This window comes from Ziziphus jujuba, chromosome 4, assembly GCF_031755915.1.
Source record: "Ziziphus jujuba cultivar Dongzao chromosome 4, ASM3175591v1".
NCBI lineage: Eukaryota > Viridiplantae > Streptophyta > Magnoliopsida > Rosales > Rhamnaceae > Ziziphus > Ziziphus jujuba.
The window spans coordinates 14,979,435-14,991,626 of record NC_083382.1 but is presented as its reverse complement, the minus strand read 5'-3'; the positions used below and the strand labels follow the sequence as shown (position 1 = coordinate 14,991,626).

General features: G+C 33.9%; 1 protein-coding gene and 2 pseudogenes across 2 annotated transcripts; all 3 read left to right on the top strand.

The window, feature by feature from the left end:
• Window positions 1-4,167: 4,167 nt before the first annotated feature.
• On the top strand, window positions 4,168-6,284 carry LOC107417376 (uncharacterized). 2 transcript variants are annotated; one of them, XM_016025993.4, is made up of 5 exons: window positions 4,168-4,335; window positions 4,472-4,686; window positions 5,195-5,365; window positions 5,486-5,721; window positions 5,798-6,284. In XM_016025993.4, the coding sequence occupies exons 1-5, from the start codon at window positions 4,266-4,268 to the stop codon at window positions 6,045-6,047; spliced, it is 942 nt and encodes a 313-aa protein (XP_015881479.2). In that variant the 5' UTR covers window positions 4,168-4,265; the 3' UTR covers window positions 6,048-6,284. The 2 variants fall into 2 exon arrangements, with proteins under 2 accessions (XP_015881479.2, XP_048327417.1); XM_048471460.2 differs by having other exon boundaries at window positions 4,205-4,340.
• Window positions 6,285-6,436: 152 nt separating this feature from the next.
• Window positions 6,437-8,665, top strand: LOC132803437 (uncharacterized; annotated as a pseudogene).
• Window positions 8,666-10,340: 1,675 nt separating this feature from the next.
• Window positions 10,341-11,966, top strand: LOC125421828 (probable polyol transporter 4; annotated as a pseudogene).
• Window positions 11,967-12,192: the final 226 nt, after the last annotated feature.

The window sequence follows — 12,192 nt, the reverse complement described above, 5'->3', positions numbered from 1 at the left end:
ATCTCCTGTGTCTTCTCATTTTTATCTTTTTTTTATCCATCATTTTGAAAAAGTTGATAGACAAAGAAAAATCAATAAGTAAGGATTCTTCGTCAGAAGCATCTTCTTCTTTTTGAAGAGTTTTTATATCATATCTTGATTCAGAATCATCAATTTCTTCCAAAAATCCATAGCATGGCTCACGTACATGATTATGATTAACATGATCAGTTTTAGGATCTATAAAAAAAAAAATTGAAATTAAATAATAAAAACACAAAAAAAACCTTAAACATTAAAATAGAAATATGAGAGAAATAAAAATTAACAAAATATTGAACACCAAAATTTTAAAAAACCAGAAGGTGTCACTTACTAATTTATAGCCAAATATGTTTAATTTATTTGGTAAATAAAATAAAATAAAATATTAAATAAGAATACATGCAAAAGAATATTCTCTAAATTTTTAATTATATATATGTTGTACATGCACAGGCCTATATATTTAATTATGATTACACAAACCCATAAATATATATTTGGTAAATAATATCAAATCAATTCAAATATTTTATTTATTTTTAAATTATTTCAAAATTTAAACCATATGTAATTTTATCAATTGTTTGATAGTTATGAATATTTATATAAAAAATTAATTATATATATGTCTGGTTATATCTATAAAAGGTAAATAATGAATGATAGATAATAAGTAGTAATAAATAAAATAAAAATATTTCAAAATTATTACCATATATAATTAAATTATATCAAAATTTATTTTTATATATATATTTAGTTGTATCCATAAAAAGATATAATAATGAATAATAACTAATATAACATAAATAATAATAATAATAAATAAAATTAAAAAAATATGTTTTTGGAAGGAATTTGAAAGAATGGTATGCTGATATATGGCACATATATTTTTTTTATTTTTTATTTTTATATATTAGATAAATTTTAATATTTCTAATTTAGTATAATTGCATCTTGAGCCATTAAATATAAAACGTTGTAATTTATTCCTTGAAAAAAAAATATTGTGTTTAAAATATAAAATGCATCACAAATTCCTCAACTAAGTGGAGTTTTCCAACCATATACGCAGGTCTTTTGACAAATTAGGATGTGTTTGGTGGGATGTATTATAGTTTTGTATAGTATTATTTTATCCAATACAATGTTTGGTAATATAAATGGATTGGACTATCTAATACCTTCTCCACCTTTAATATACCTTGCAGTGTACCACCCACCCACCCACCCTGGCATTGTCTTCTTCCTCTTCACTCTTACCACAACCACAACCCCCAACCCTCCCCCCATTTGTAAAAATTAGTTGTATTTGTGATTGTGATAGTAGTTCATTGATTCATTTAATATAAGCCCACATTTTGTAATAATTATACTTTTTTATCTTACTTTGGTTCCAGTTATAGCATTAGCTTTTTTTTGGAACAAACATTGTATAAATTTTAAAATTGTGGAAAATAGAAATCAGAGATTATAAGCTAATTGTGTATGTGTTATGTGCAGGGAAACAAATGTCGCCGAGATGGCTGAGAAGTCGCCGATACTATCGGTTGTCCTCCACCGTCGACACCGAAAGGGAGAGGGGGAAGTTTCTGTCATGGTTACCGGAGGAATGTCATCGGAGTTGACGCGTATCTCCTGAATTGCCAGGTGTCGGTGGGAGTTTCTTTTTTTTGATGGAAATGGTGGAAAAAAGGTGGAAAAATCGGCAACTTGTCATTGGTGGAAATTTCGGAGAGATCTCAGCCGGCATGTGTGTGTTTGAGATCTAATCTGAAAATGATCTGTGTGTTGTGTGTTTGTGAATGTGATCTGTTCTATGTATTTATGTGTTTGTGTGTTTAGGATGAGAAAGAGAGGGAGGAAGAAGATGAAGGGAAGAGAGAAAGAAGAAGAAAAGATAAGAAAGAAATCTTTCTTCCCATGTGGGGGAAAAAGGAAAAAGAAAAAAATAAAATAATATAAAATAATAAAATAATAATATTATATTGTATAAAGAATGATACATGGCTTGCTTTTTATATGGTAGCATATCAATACAATCTTTTTATATTTTTTATCTTTTTATCTTAGTGTTTAATTTGATTTTATCTATTTAAAAAAAGTTAAATAACATTGTTAATTTTTTGTTATATAATATATAAGATTTTAGTATATATGTCTAATTGGATGAGTATTTTATTGTATTTTATTAATATTGTATTCTAATTATTGTATTTTTATATTATTTTACTATATTAATTATCTTATATGTTAAAATTTGTATTTCAAATTAAAAAATTTTAGTTTCTGTAACCTTATCGATATTTCCATCGATATTTCTGGAAATTCATATATTCGATATTTTCATCGACATCGATATTTTCTTCACTGATTATGTGTATATATACTTGAAGGCTATTCTAGTTGGGAAACACGGAGCATTTGTAGCATACTTAGTATCGGTGATCTACCCGGAAAGAGTATCCACCGTAGTAGTACTAGGTGTTCCTTTCATGCTACCAGGCTCTGGTGTCCAAGGTCTTCTTGCATCTAAAGGCTTCTATGTATCAAGATTCCATGTATGTATACAAATACATTCATTATCCCCTGCAGGTTCCATACAGGTAAACATCCGAAAACCATATCCTAAATTATAATAAAGGAGATAGTAATATGGTACTATGAACAAATGTTAAAAGCATTAACCTCTGCCTAAAACTTGGTATGTCACCATGTTTTAAAAAATTATGATACTCTTTTGTAGATTTATATATGCTTATTATATATTTTTGACCTATTTATTTATTTTTTTCTAATTTATATATGCAGGAGTTTGACAGTAGATATTGGTTTAAGTGAATAAAAAATAACAGTACCAGCATTAATTCCTTATAATAGGAGACAAGGACTGTGTCTTAAAATTTCCAGGGTTGGCAGACTATATACATAGTGGAGCAATGAAGCAGATTATTCCTAATTTGGAACTCAGATTTGCAGCAAAAGGATGTCATTTTGTGCCTGAACAATTCCCGGAGCAGATTAATCAGCTTATCACCCCATTCCTTGACAAGCATAGTATTCGATTTGAACAATACAATCCATAGCAAGGATTTGAATAAATTCAGTGTTTTGTTATGTGTTTGAGATGTTCTACCAAAATAATGGTTTGGTGTTATGCTCTTGAGATCTACGGAAAATTAATCCAAGAGCCATAATGGCTTTTGAATTGGAGGAAGTCTGTTAAAAGCAGTCATCCAATGAAAACTGTCTAACTGAACTATAAATTTTCTCCATTATGAAAGAAGAAATGTGTTCTTGGTACTTTTATCATAAGGTATTATATAATATATATCAAAGTGATAAGCTTGATAAAACTTGTGACATTAATCTAAGTTCTAGCAACCAACTGTTATATGTATTATAATTCATATACTTGAAGAGGAGTTGATCATGACTTTGCTGGCATGAATGGTGTTATAATTACCACACACATCGACAAAAAGATGCGATAAATTAAATTTTGAGGAAATCATGAACTAAAAAAATTATTAATAAAAAAATCCTCTTTTTTATATATAATGAAAACACCTTCAAACTACAGTCAATTTGATTATAAAGATAATAAAGTAGAGATTTTTATGCATACACATCATAAAATGACTTATTGAGTACATATATTTTCAAGGGTGACCTTTCCGAGAATTGTTTGCTGATTGCTCTGTGCATATCAAGCATGGACAATTAATTTGAGTTTTACAAAATTATCAAAAAGAATATTTCTAATATTTTTTTACGCAAATATTTCTCCTAAAGGTAGGAAGAAAGACAAAAATTTAATGAAGATTTGTGGTGGAAATTACAATGTTATCACATGGGTCTAACTATTAATGCCACTGTCCATGCTGAGTGAGTGTGGATTTGAATCATTGGGTGCGGGTTAGGTGACAGCAAAAAAAGAAAAAAAATGGGGGAAAAAAAAAAACAGATGTCTAAACTTTTGTAAGATTCTGACAGGCTAAAAATCTTGAGTATACGGATATGCTCTGATTGGTCTCTTCCACATGTCAATTCAAAAACCACGTGACATGTACGAAAATTACAAACTTTACCGTGAAATTACAATAATTATGATATAAAACATTGACTTTAATGTTGCACCGCCGTGAAATTACACTGAGCTCATCTCCTATTCCCTGTTTCTATCTTCTGCCTCTGCATTGTCTTTGTTTCTCTGTTTTTTTCTCTCTGTTTCTCTAATGGAAAGTATCAAGCACAGCTACGTAGAAGTGAGTGGACTCAAGCTTCATGTAGCTGAGATTGGAAGTGGTAAAGTAATTCCAATCTGAACCCAGTTCTTATTTTTAATTTTCTCCGTATAACTTTGAATGTTTATGTGGTGAAATCCCCACAAAGAATGAATATTTATAAAATTGAGCATTTATTTTATAATATACATATGCAGGTCCAAAGGTGGTTGTGTTCTTGCATGGATTTCCAGAGATATGGTATACATGGCGCCACCAAATGATTGCGGTGGCCAACAGAGGCTATCGAGCAATCGCTTTTGATTTCCGGGGCTATGGACTTTCCGACCAGCCACTGGAGCCGGAAAAAGCCAATTTCCAAGTCCTTGTTGACGATGTCATTGGTGTTTTGGACTCTTTGAGCATCGACAAGGTAACATCCTGGTTTTTTTCCTTCGTTGATCAAACAAAAGATGGAGGAGACAATACTAAAATGTTCGAGCAACAGAAAAGTTTCTTTAAAATGTTCGAGCAACAGAAAAGTTTCACATGATTCAGATTTTCTGCAAATGCAACTTACTTTCATCCTATTCTCCTCCTTCCTTCCCCCCCCAACAACACCAAAAAAAAAAAAAAAAACCATTCTGAAAAACTTGCGCTATGGGGAAATGGCAAGCAGATGAGGCTTCTGCACTTGACCATCCAAAATTCTGTTCTTAATTTCATCCACTCTTAACTCACAGAATTTTAATTGCTCTAACTATAGGAGTACCATGAAAAAATCAACTAGCTTATGTTTATGCATAGTAGATAGCCAAAAGTAAATTTTTTGCAGAAAATAAACATGGATGAATCTTTTCTAGCATTATATGCACAAATACAATCTTGCATTTACATATATATATGTACTCACTAAAATGTTAGTCAGTGTTCTATACCAGGCTATTCTTGTTGGGAAGGACTTTGGGGCTTTTCCAGCATACTTGGTACCTATACTACACCCGGAACGGGTGTCTGGTGTAGTGACACTAGGTGTTCCTTTCATGCTTCCAGGTCCCTCAGCCGTAAAAAATCATCTTCTTCCTAAAGGCTTCTACATAACAAGGTGGCAGGTATATTCATTATCATTATAACCATTCCCTCTTTTCTTTAGACCAGTTTTGTTTCTTTTATCTATTATTGTACCATTCAATTCTGTATCTAGTTACTGGTTTCTCGTAAAAAAATGGCAGGAGCCGGGGCGAGCGGAAGCAGATTTTGGCCGCTTTGATGTCAAGTCAGTTATAAGGAACATATATACTCTCTTCTCAAGAAGTGAAGTCCCAATAGCCGGTGATGATCAGGAAATCATGGACTTGTTCAACCCATCTACTCCTCTTCCGCCTTGGTTCTCGGAGGAAGATCTTACTGCCTATGCATCTTTGTATGAGAAGTCTGGATTCCGTTTTGCACTCCAGGTTCCATACAGGTAGTTTGAAGGCAAAAATTAGAGAGGAAAAGGAATATAGAAGTTTATCAACTTAAGTGGTTTTTCATCTATGCAGGACTGTGAATGTGGATATTGGTATAACTGATCCTAAAGTCACGGTACCGGCATTGTTTGTCATGGGTGAGAAGGACTACGTCTTGAATTTTCCAGGGATGGAGGAATACGTAAGGAGTGGAGCAGTGAAACAGTTTGTGCCTAATCTGGATATCATTTTCATAACAGAAGGAAATCATTTTGTGCATGAACAACTTCCAGAGAAGATTAATCAGCTCTTAATCACCTTCCTTGACAAACATAGTACCTGATTAATAGGTTATTTTATTTGAGCCTTAGGAACAATATAATCCAATGAGTAAATAAAATTGTTCTCTATGGCATATTAGAAAAAACCTGGCCTTATGTTATTACCTCGTATTTACAGCCTCCTTTTATATTTTGTACCTCCAATATGATATGCTTTATGAACCTTTCAAAGTTATGTTGTCAAAATATATAATAGTTTAATGTTATGTCACTTAAATTGCCCTGGGACAATTCTCCTATCTGACCTGTAAATACTTCTAGACAATCTTTAACAACGGTATTGACTTATGGTGATGGCTATTAGAAATTTGGGGATGTTCGGTTCAATGGTTGAACAAATCTTCTAGTGACTAATTAGAATAGCTAGAATCTTATCTTCTACTTTTCTTCATACTTTATCAAAAAGACTTTTATATTCCGGAAAGCAAAAATAGGAAGTTTACTAGCGTTTAGATAAATTCAATTTCAGCTACTTAAATGAGGTAACCACACAAGTTTCCCAATCCGGCATGTTACTTTTCAAAACAAATTATGATTTGCACACATGGACTAGGATACAATTTATTGTGGAAAGCACGCATATTCTAACAAGTATAGTGATCTACAGTGACTTTTTAAACAGAAGACTCTGTTTCCATAATTTTATGACAAACACTTGAGAGAGTACATAAGTAGGAAATTTTGCATCAGAGAGTTCAACCATGTCGAGGAATAGGTACAAAATACCTCCAATCCCTTCAAACAATGAGTATGGCTTTAGGTTTCAAGAACCTATATTAAAAACACCATGTACCCATTAAAACCTATATTGAAAACACCCACATAGGTTTTAAGAAATTTGTGTGAGAAGCTATATAGTTATAGGTTTAGGCTTTGGGAAAGAACAGTGCTTTCACATGGTATCACAGTGGAGTTGACACATCATGAGAGTGACCATTTTACTCCCTGCCAGACAAGCTCGCTTGTGCCAAAGCTTATACGATGAACTGCCATTCATAACCTAATATATTCTACAATTATTATTATTATCATCGTAAGGCACAATTTGAATCCAGCCTAATGAATAATTCGACAAATTATTTGGTTCCTAATGATCTAATGAATAATAACATTAAATACCCTGATTATGGATGCATTAACGTTTAAAGAGTTTACAACTGCATTTATTAAAATGTCTGAACAACAAGAAAACTCTCACTTCAGATATTCTGCAAATGCAACTTACTTTCCTCCTTATTAAATTATCATTGTTCTTAAAAACTTAAGCCACTGGGGAGTGCCGATGATGTTTCAGCAGATGACCATCCAAAATTCTGTTCTTTCATGCACTCTTACTGACAGAGCTTAATTGTTCTGGCCATAAAAATACCATGAAATTATCCATTAGCTTAAGATTATGCATACAGAAGATAGCCACAGTTTTTATCAGGAAAAAAACATAGATGAATCTAAACTATCATTACATTCACAAAGGCAATCACATACATATATATATACGTTCATATATATAAACACAGTAAAATGTTCTCAATGTTTTGTACCAGGCTATCCTTGTCAGGAAGGACTTTGGGGCTTTTCATGCATACTTGGTAGCTGCAGTCCACCCTGAAAGGGTGTCGGGTGTAGTGACACGAGGTATTCCTTTCTTACTTCCAGGCCCCTCTGCCATTAGAAATCATCTTCTTCCTAGAAAGGCTTCTACATTTCAAGTTAGCAGGTATATTCATTTTTGGTTGTAACTATTCTGTTTTCTTTACAGTACCTTTGGTCTTTCATCCATAAGATACTGTTCAATTCTATGTCAACAATACTTGTTTGCTGTAACAAATGGCATAAGGCAGTGGAAGCAGAAGCAGATTTGAGCTGCTTTGATGTCAGGCCAGTGATAAGAACCACATACACTCTCTTCTCAAGAACTGAAGTCCCCATAGCCAAAGACGATCAGGAGATAATGGACTTGTTCCATCTACTCATCTTCTTGCTTGGTTCTCCGAGGAAGATTCTTTATGCCTATAGATCTTTGTATGAGAAATCTGGATTCCGTTTTGCACTGCGAGTCCCATACAGGTAGTTTGAAAGTATATATCGTGAAATTAAAGGATATAGGTTACCATCTCTCATGGTTTCTGAGAACCAAAATTAAGGAGGGGAAGGAATATAAATTTGTCAACTTAAGCGGTTTTTCATATATGCAGAACTTTGAATGTAGATACTGGTATAACTGATGCTAAAGAAACAGTTCCAGCATTGTTTATCATTGACGAGAAGGACTATGTATTGAATTTTCCGAAAATGGAAGAATATATACGAAGTGGGGCAGTGAAACAGTTTGTGCCTAATCTGGATATCAAGTTTATGACAGAACGAAATCATTTTATGCATGACCAACTTCCGGAGCAGATCAGTCAGCTAATAATCAGCTTCCTTGACAGACATAGCATCTGATTAGGATGATTTTTTTGAGCTTGACGAGCAATATAACCTAGAAGTAAATAAAATTGTTCTGCATGACATGTATGAGAAGGCTCACCTTATGTTATGTACCTGGATTTTAGGACATCATTTTATATTTTGTATCTCCATTAGACAAGCTTAATGAACCTTTCACAGTTATTTTCTGTTATAATTAGTTTCACTAAAGACAAGTATCAAGAAAACTACTACTTTTGCTTAGTGACTTAACAGCTAATTAAACTAAGAACTGCCAAAAATTTTGGAAAATCTGAAACTAACCTCACATTCTTGTAGATTGGCAGACAGACAAAGTTAAGGTAGTACATGAACTGCCATATGATTGTTAAGGAAGTGCATCTTTTTATGTCACTTAAAAGCTAAATTATCCTCGGACATTTTTCTACTCTGAATTATAAATACTCTTTTACAATTTTATTGACCTTTGGTGATGGCTAATTAGAAATTTGGGGATGTTCAGGTTCAATGGTTGAAGGAATCTCCTACATGCTTAATTAGAATTAGCTAGAATGTTAGATGTTTCTTGTCTTCTATTTTCCATCATCCTGATCAAAAGACTTTATACTACAGACAAAAGGTAAATTAATATCTCCTACTTTAAAGAGGTAACCACACATAAGTTTCCCAATAAGGCATGCCATCTTTCAGAACAAACTATAATTTACACGTAAAGAAGAAAAACTAGCTAAAAAAATACACTAAAATAAGGAACGCACACATGGTCTAACAGGAAGAATAAAAGACTCTGCTCCCATGATTCCATGACAAACACTTCAGAGTTCATAAGCAGGAAATTTTGCCTCAGAAGGTTCAACCATGTCCAGAGAGAGGTAAGCCATACCTCCAATCCCTTCAAACAATGAATATGGATGGTCACCTCCATGCATCTCTCCCTGTGAGATAAGCTTGTGAGCTCTATCAAGTAGAAAACAAGCTAAAGCTGCTTTGTATAAGTATTCTACATTTCCTGTCAGCTGGTAGAGTGAGAGGAACACATAAGTGTTTCCGCCTTATGCCATGGCAAATCCCAACTCGCTTGAGCAACCTCCTGTTCCAAACTACTTCTGCTGCATCCATAGCTGCTTTCAGAACCTCCTGATCCAGAAAAACCTAAGCAGTTTGTCATATGTTAAGAAAATAATAACGAGAGTGCACTGGTACAGGATAACTAGGAACACAGCTAAACTAAAGAGTAGGACTTTCTATATTCTATAGTTAGTAGTTTGAAGGACTAGAAAAGGAGCACTCCTTTCCCATGTCATGATGTGTTTTATGCTTTACTCAATTAGTATCCAATTGAAAGTCATTCAAGGAGCACTTGATCATGCAGTACCCAGAATAGATAGTAAAGGAATTATGAATGACACTGAATATTTTATCCAAAAGATTCAGTGTTGTGTCCAAATATCTGTTTTATGTGAAAGAGTCCTAAGAATAAGAACATGGAAATAACATGGAAGTTCGAGGACTGGTGTGATTCATTCACTTTTTGATACTTAGCCAGAGCCAATGAATTCAATATTCATGCAGTTCTTTTAAATGCAGCACAGAAAGGGAGCAAGATTACTTCCCAAAAAAAATAAAAAATAGAAAGAAAATAAAATTATCAATGTTGATCATTTGCTTCCAGAGTTTCTTTTTATCTAAGCTTAAAATGTTACGGCCAATTTTTTGTCAAGTATTTTCATTTTTTCTGGCGAAATGCTGAAACACTTAATTTTTAATTTTTTCTCTGTGAATTTATGTCTCCCCAATAGCGGAAACTCTCCTATATGTCTTTAATATAAATAGTTTCAATTATAACAGATGTATTTCATACATCGAGAAGTAGTATGGCATTTGCAATATTCATCAGAAATCCAGTTTCATCCATGTAGTTTTGAAGTAAACAATGAAGTTCTGTACTTTTTTATAAATTTCCCACTTGCATTATTCAAATTCCTTGCCTGAAGTGAAATTATAATTGAAATTGTTTATTGGATTGGCAGATGTGGGTGTAATGAGTGGAGCAATCATATTCATTCAAGAAGATTTAAAGATAACAGAGGTACAGGAAGAAGTACTTGTTGGGATTTTAAGCGTTGTTTCCCTTTTGGGTAGTTTAGCAGGTCGTAAAACATCAGATGTTATTGGTAGGAAATGGACAATGGCTTTAGCTGCTGTTGTCTTTCAAATAGGTGCACGTATAATGTCACTTGCTTCTTCTTTCAAAGTACTAATGATTGGTAGATTGTTGGCTGGAGTTGGAATTGGCTTTGGAGTCATGATTGCTCCTGTTTATATTGCTGAGATATCACCAACTATTTCCAGAGGCTCACTCACTCCATTCCCCGAAATCTTAATAAATCTAGGCATTTTACTTGGTTATGTTTCGAACTATGCATTTTCGGGCCTTTCAGCACACATAAACTGGAGGATAATGCTTGCCGTTGGAATTCTACCTTCAGTCTTCGTTGGTTTGCACTTTTCATCATCCCTGAGTCTCCAAGGTGGTTGGTAATGCAGAACCGAGTTGACGAAGCAAGATCAGTGTTGTTGAAAACGAATGAGAATGTAAATGAGGTAGAGGAGAGACTAGCTGAAATACAAGAAGCTGCTGGTAACCCCAATGCAGAGAAGGACGAAGAGAAAGCCGTGTGGCGCGAATTGTTGAGTCCTTCTCCTGCACTTCGCCGGATGCTGATCACTGGTTTCGGAATCCAATGTTTTCAACAGATAACAGGAATAGATGCAACAATTTATTACAGTCCTGAAATCTTCAAAGATGCTGGAATTGAAGGTAATCTAAGTTACTTGCTGCAACTGTTGCTGCTGGTGCAACAAAGACCGCTTTTATACTTGTTGCTATACTTCTCATCGACAAACTTGGGAGGAAACCATTGCTCTATGTGAACACTATTGGGATGACTGTTTGTTTATTCAGTTTGGGATTTGCCCTCTCTGTACTGGGTAAAGGACAGATTAGGATTGCATTGGCAATTTTATCAGTTTGTGGAATTGTGGCTTTCTTCTCTATAGGAATTGGACCTGTTTGCTGGGTTTTGACATCTGAAATCTTCCCTTTAAGGCTTCGAGCTCAAGCAGCAGCACTTGGGGCTGTGGGAAATAGAATATGCAGTGGCCTAATTGCAATGTCTTTTCTCTCAGTCTCCCAAGCAATTTCAGTTGGTGGAACGTTCATCATTTTCTCTGCAATCTCTGCACTTTGCAATCTCTGCACTTTCTGTTGCCTTTGTATACAAACTGGTTCCCGAAACCAAAGGGAAGTCGTTGGAACAGATTGAGTTGCTATTTCAGAATGGTCATGAATGGCAAGAAAGTGAAGTGGAGCTAGGAGATGTTGAACATCTTGTGCAGAAAGAATGATTGGTTTGGAAAATAGATTCGAAATATGAACCGAAAGTTTCCAAGTAGATTGCAGCTTGGCTTGAAGAGGATTTAGAATTTACTACATATTCTTTCTTTTTTATAATTTTCACTTCTTTATGGAAATTATATGGATCCAAATATGCAGGATGTGGATTTCTATGGAGAAGTTTGCTGCCACAAATCAAAACAAGTCTCCACAACAAGGTCTATATATGAGTCGGTATACAAAGGGAGTACATGCAACGATGTTTGTGTCCATTCTTTGTTGTTATAGTCCAGTACCTCTTATGGATTTGATTAATCTTT

Excerpts from the sequence above, each read along its gene's own strand:
- LOC107417376 (XM_016025993.4), top strand. The coding sequence starts at position 4,266 with ATGGAAAGTATCAAGCACAGCTACGTAGAAGTGAGTGGACTCAAGCTT. Across the intron at positions 4,687-5,194 it reads ACTCTTTGAGCATCGACAAG|GCTATTCTTGTTGGGAAGGA; the intron begins GTAACATCCTGG and ends GTTCTATACCAG. Across the intron at positions 5,722-5,797 it reads GCACTCCAGGTTCCATACAG|GACTGTGAATGTGGATATTG; the intron begins GTAGTTTGAAGG and ends TCATCTATGCAG.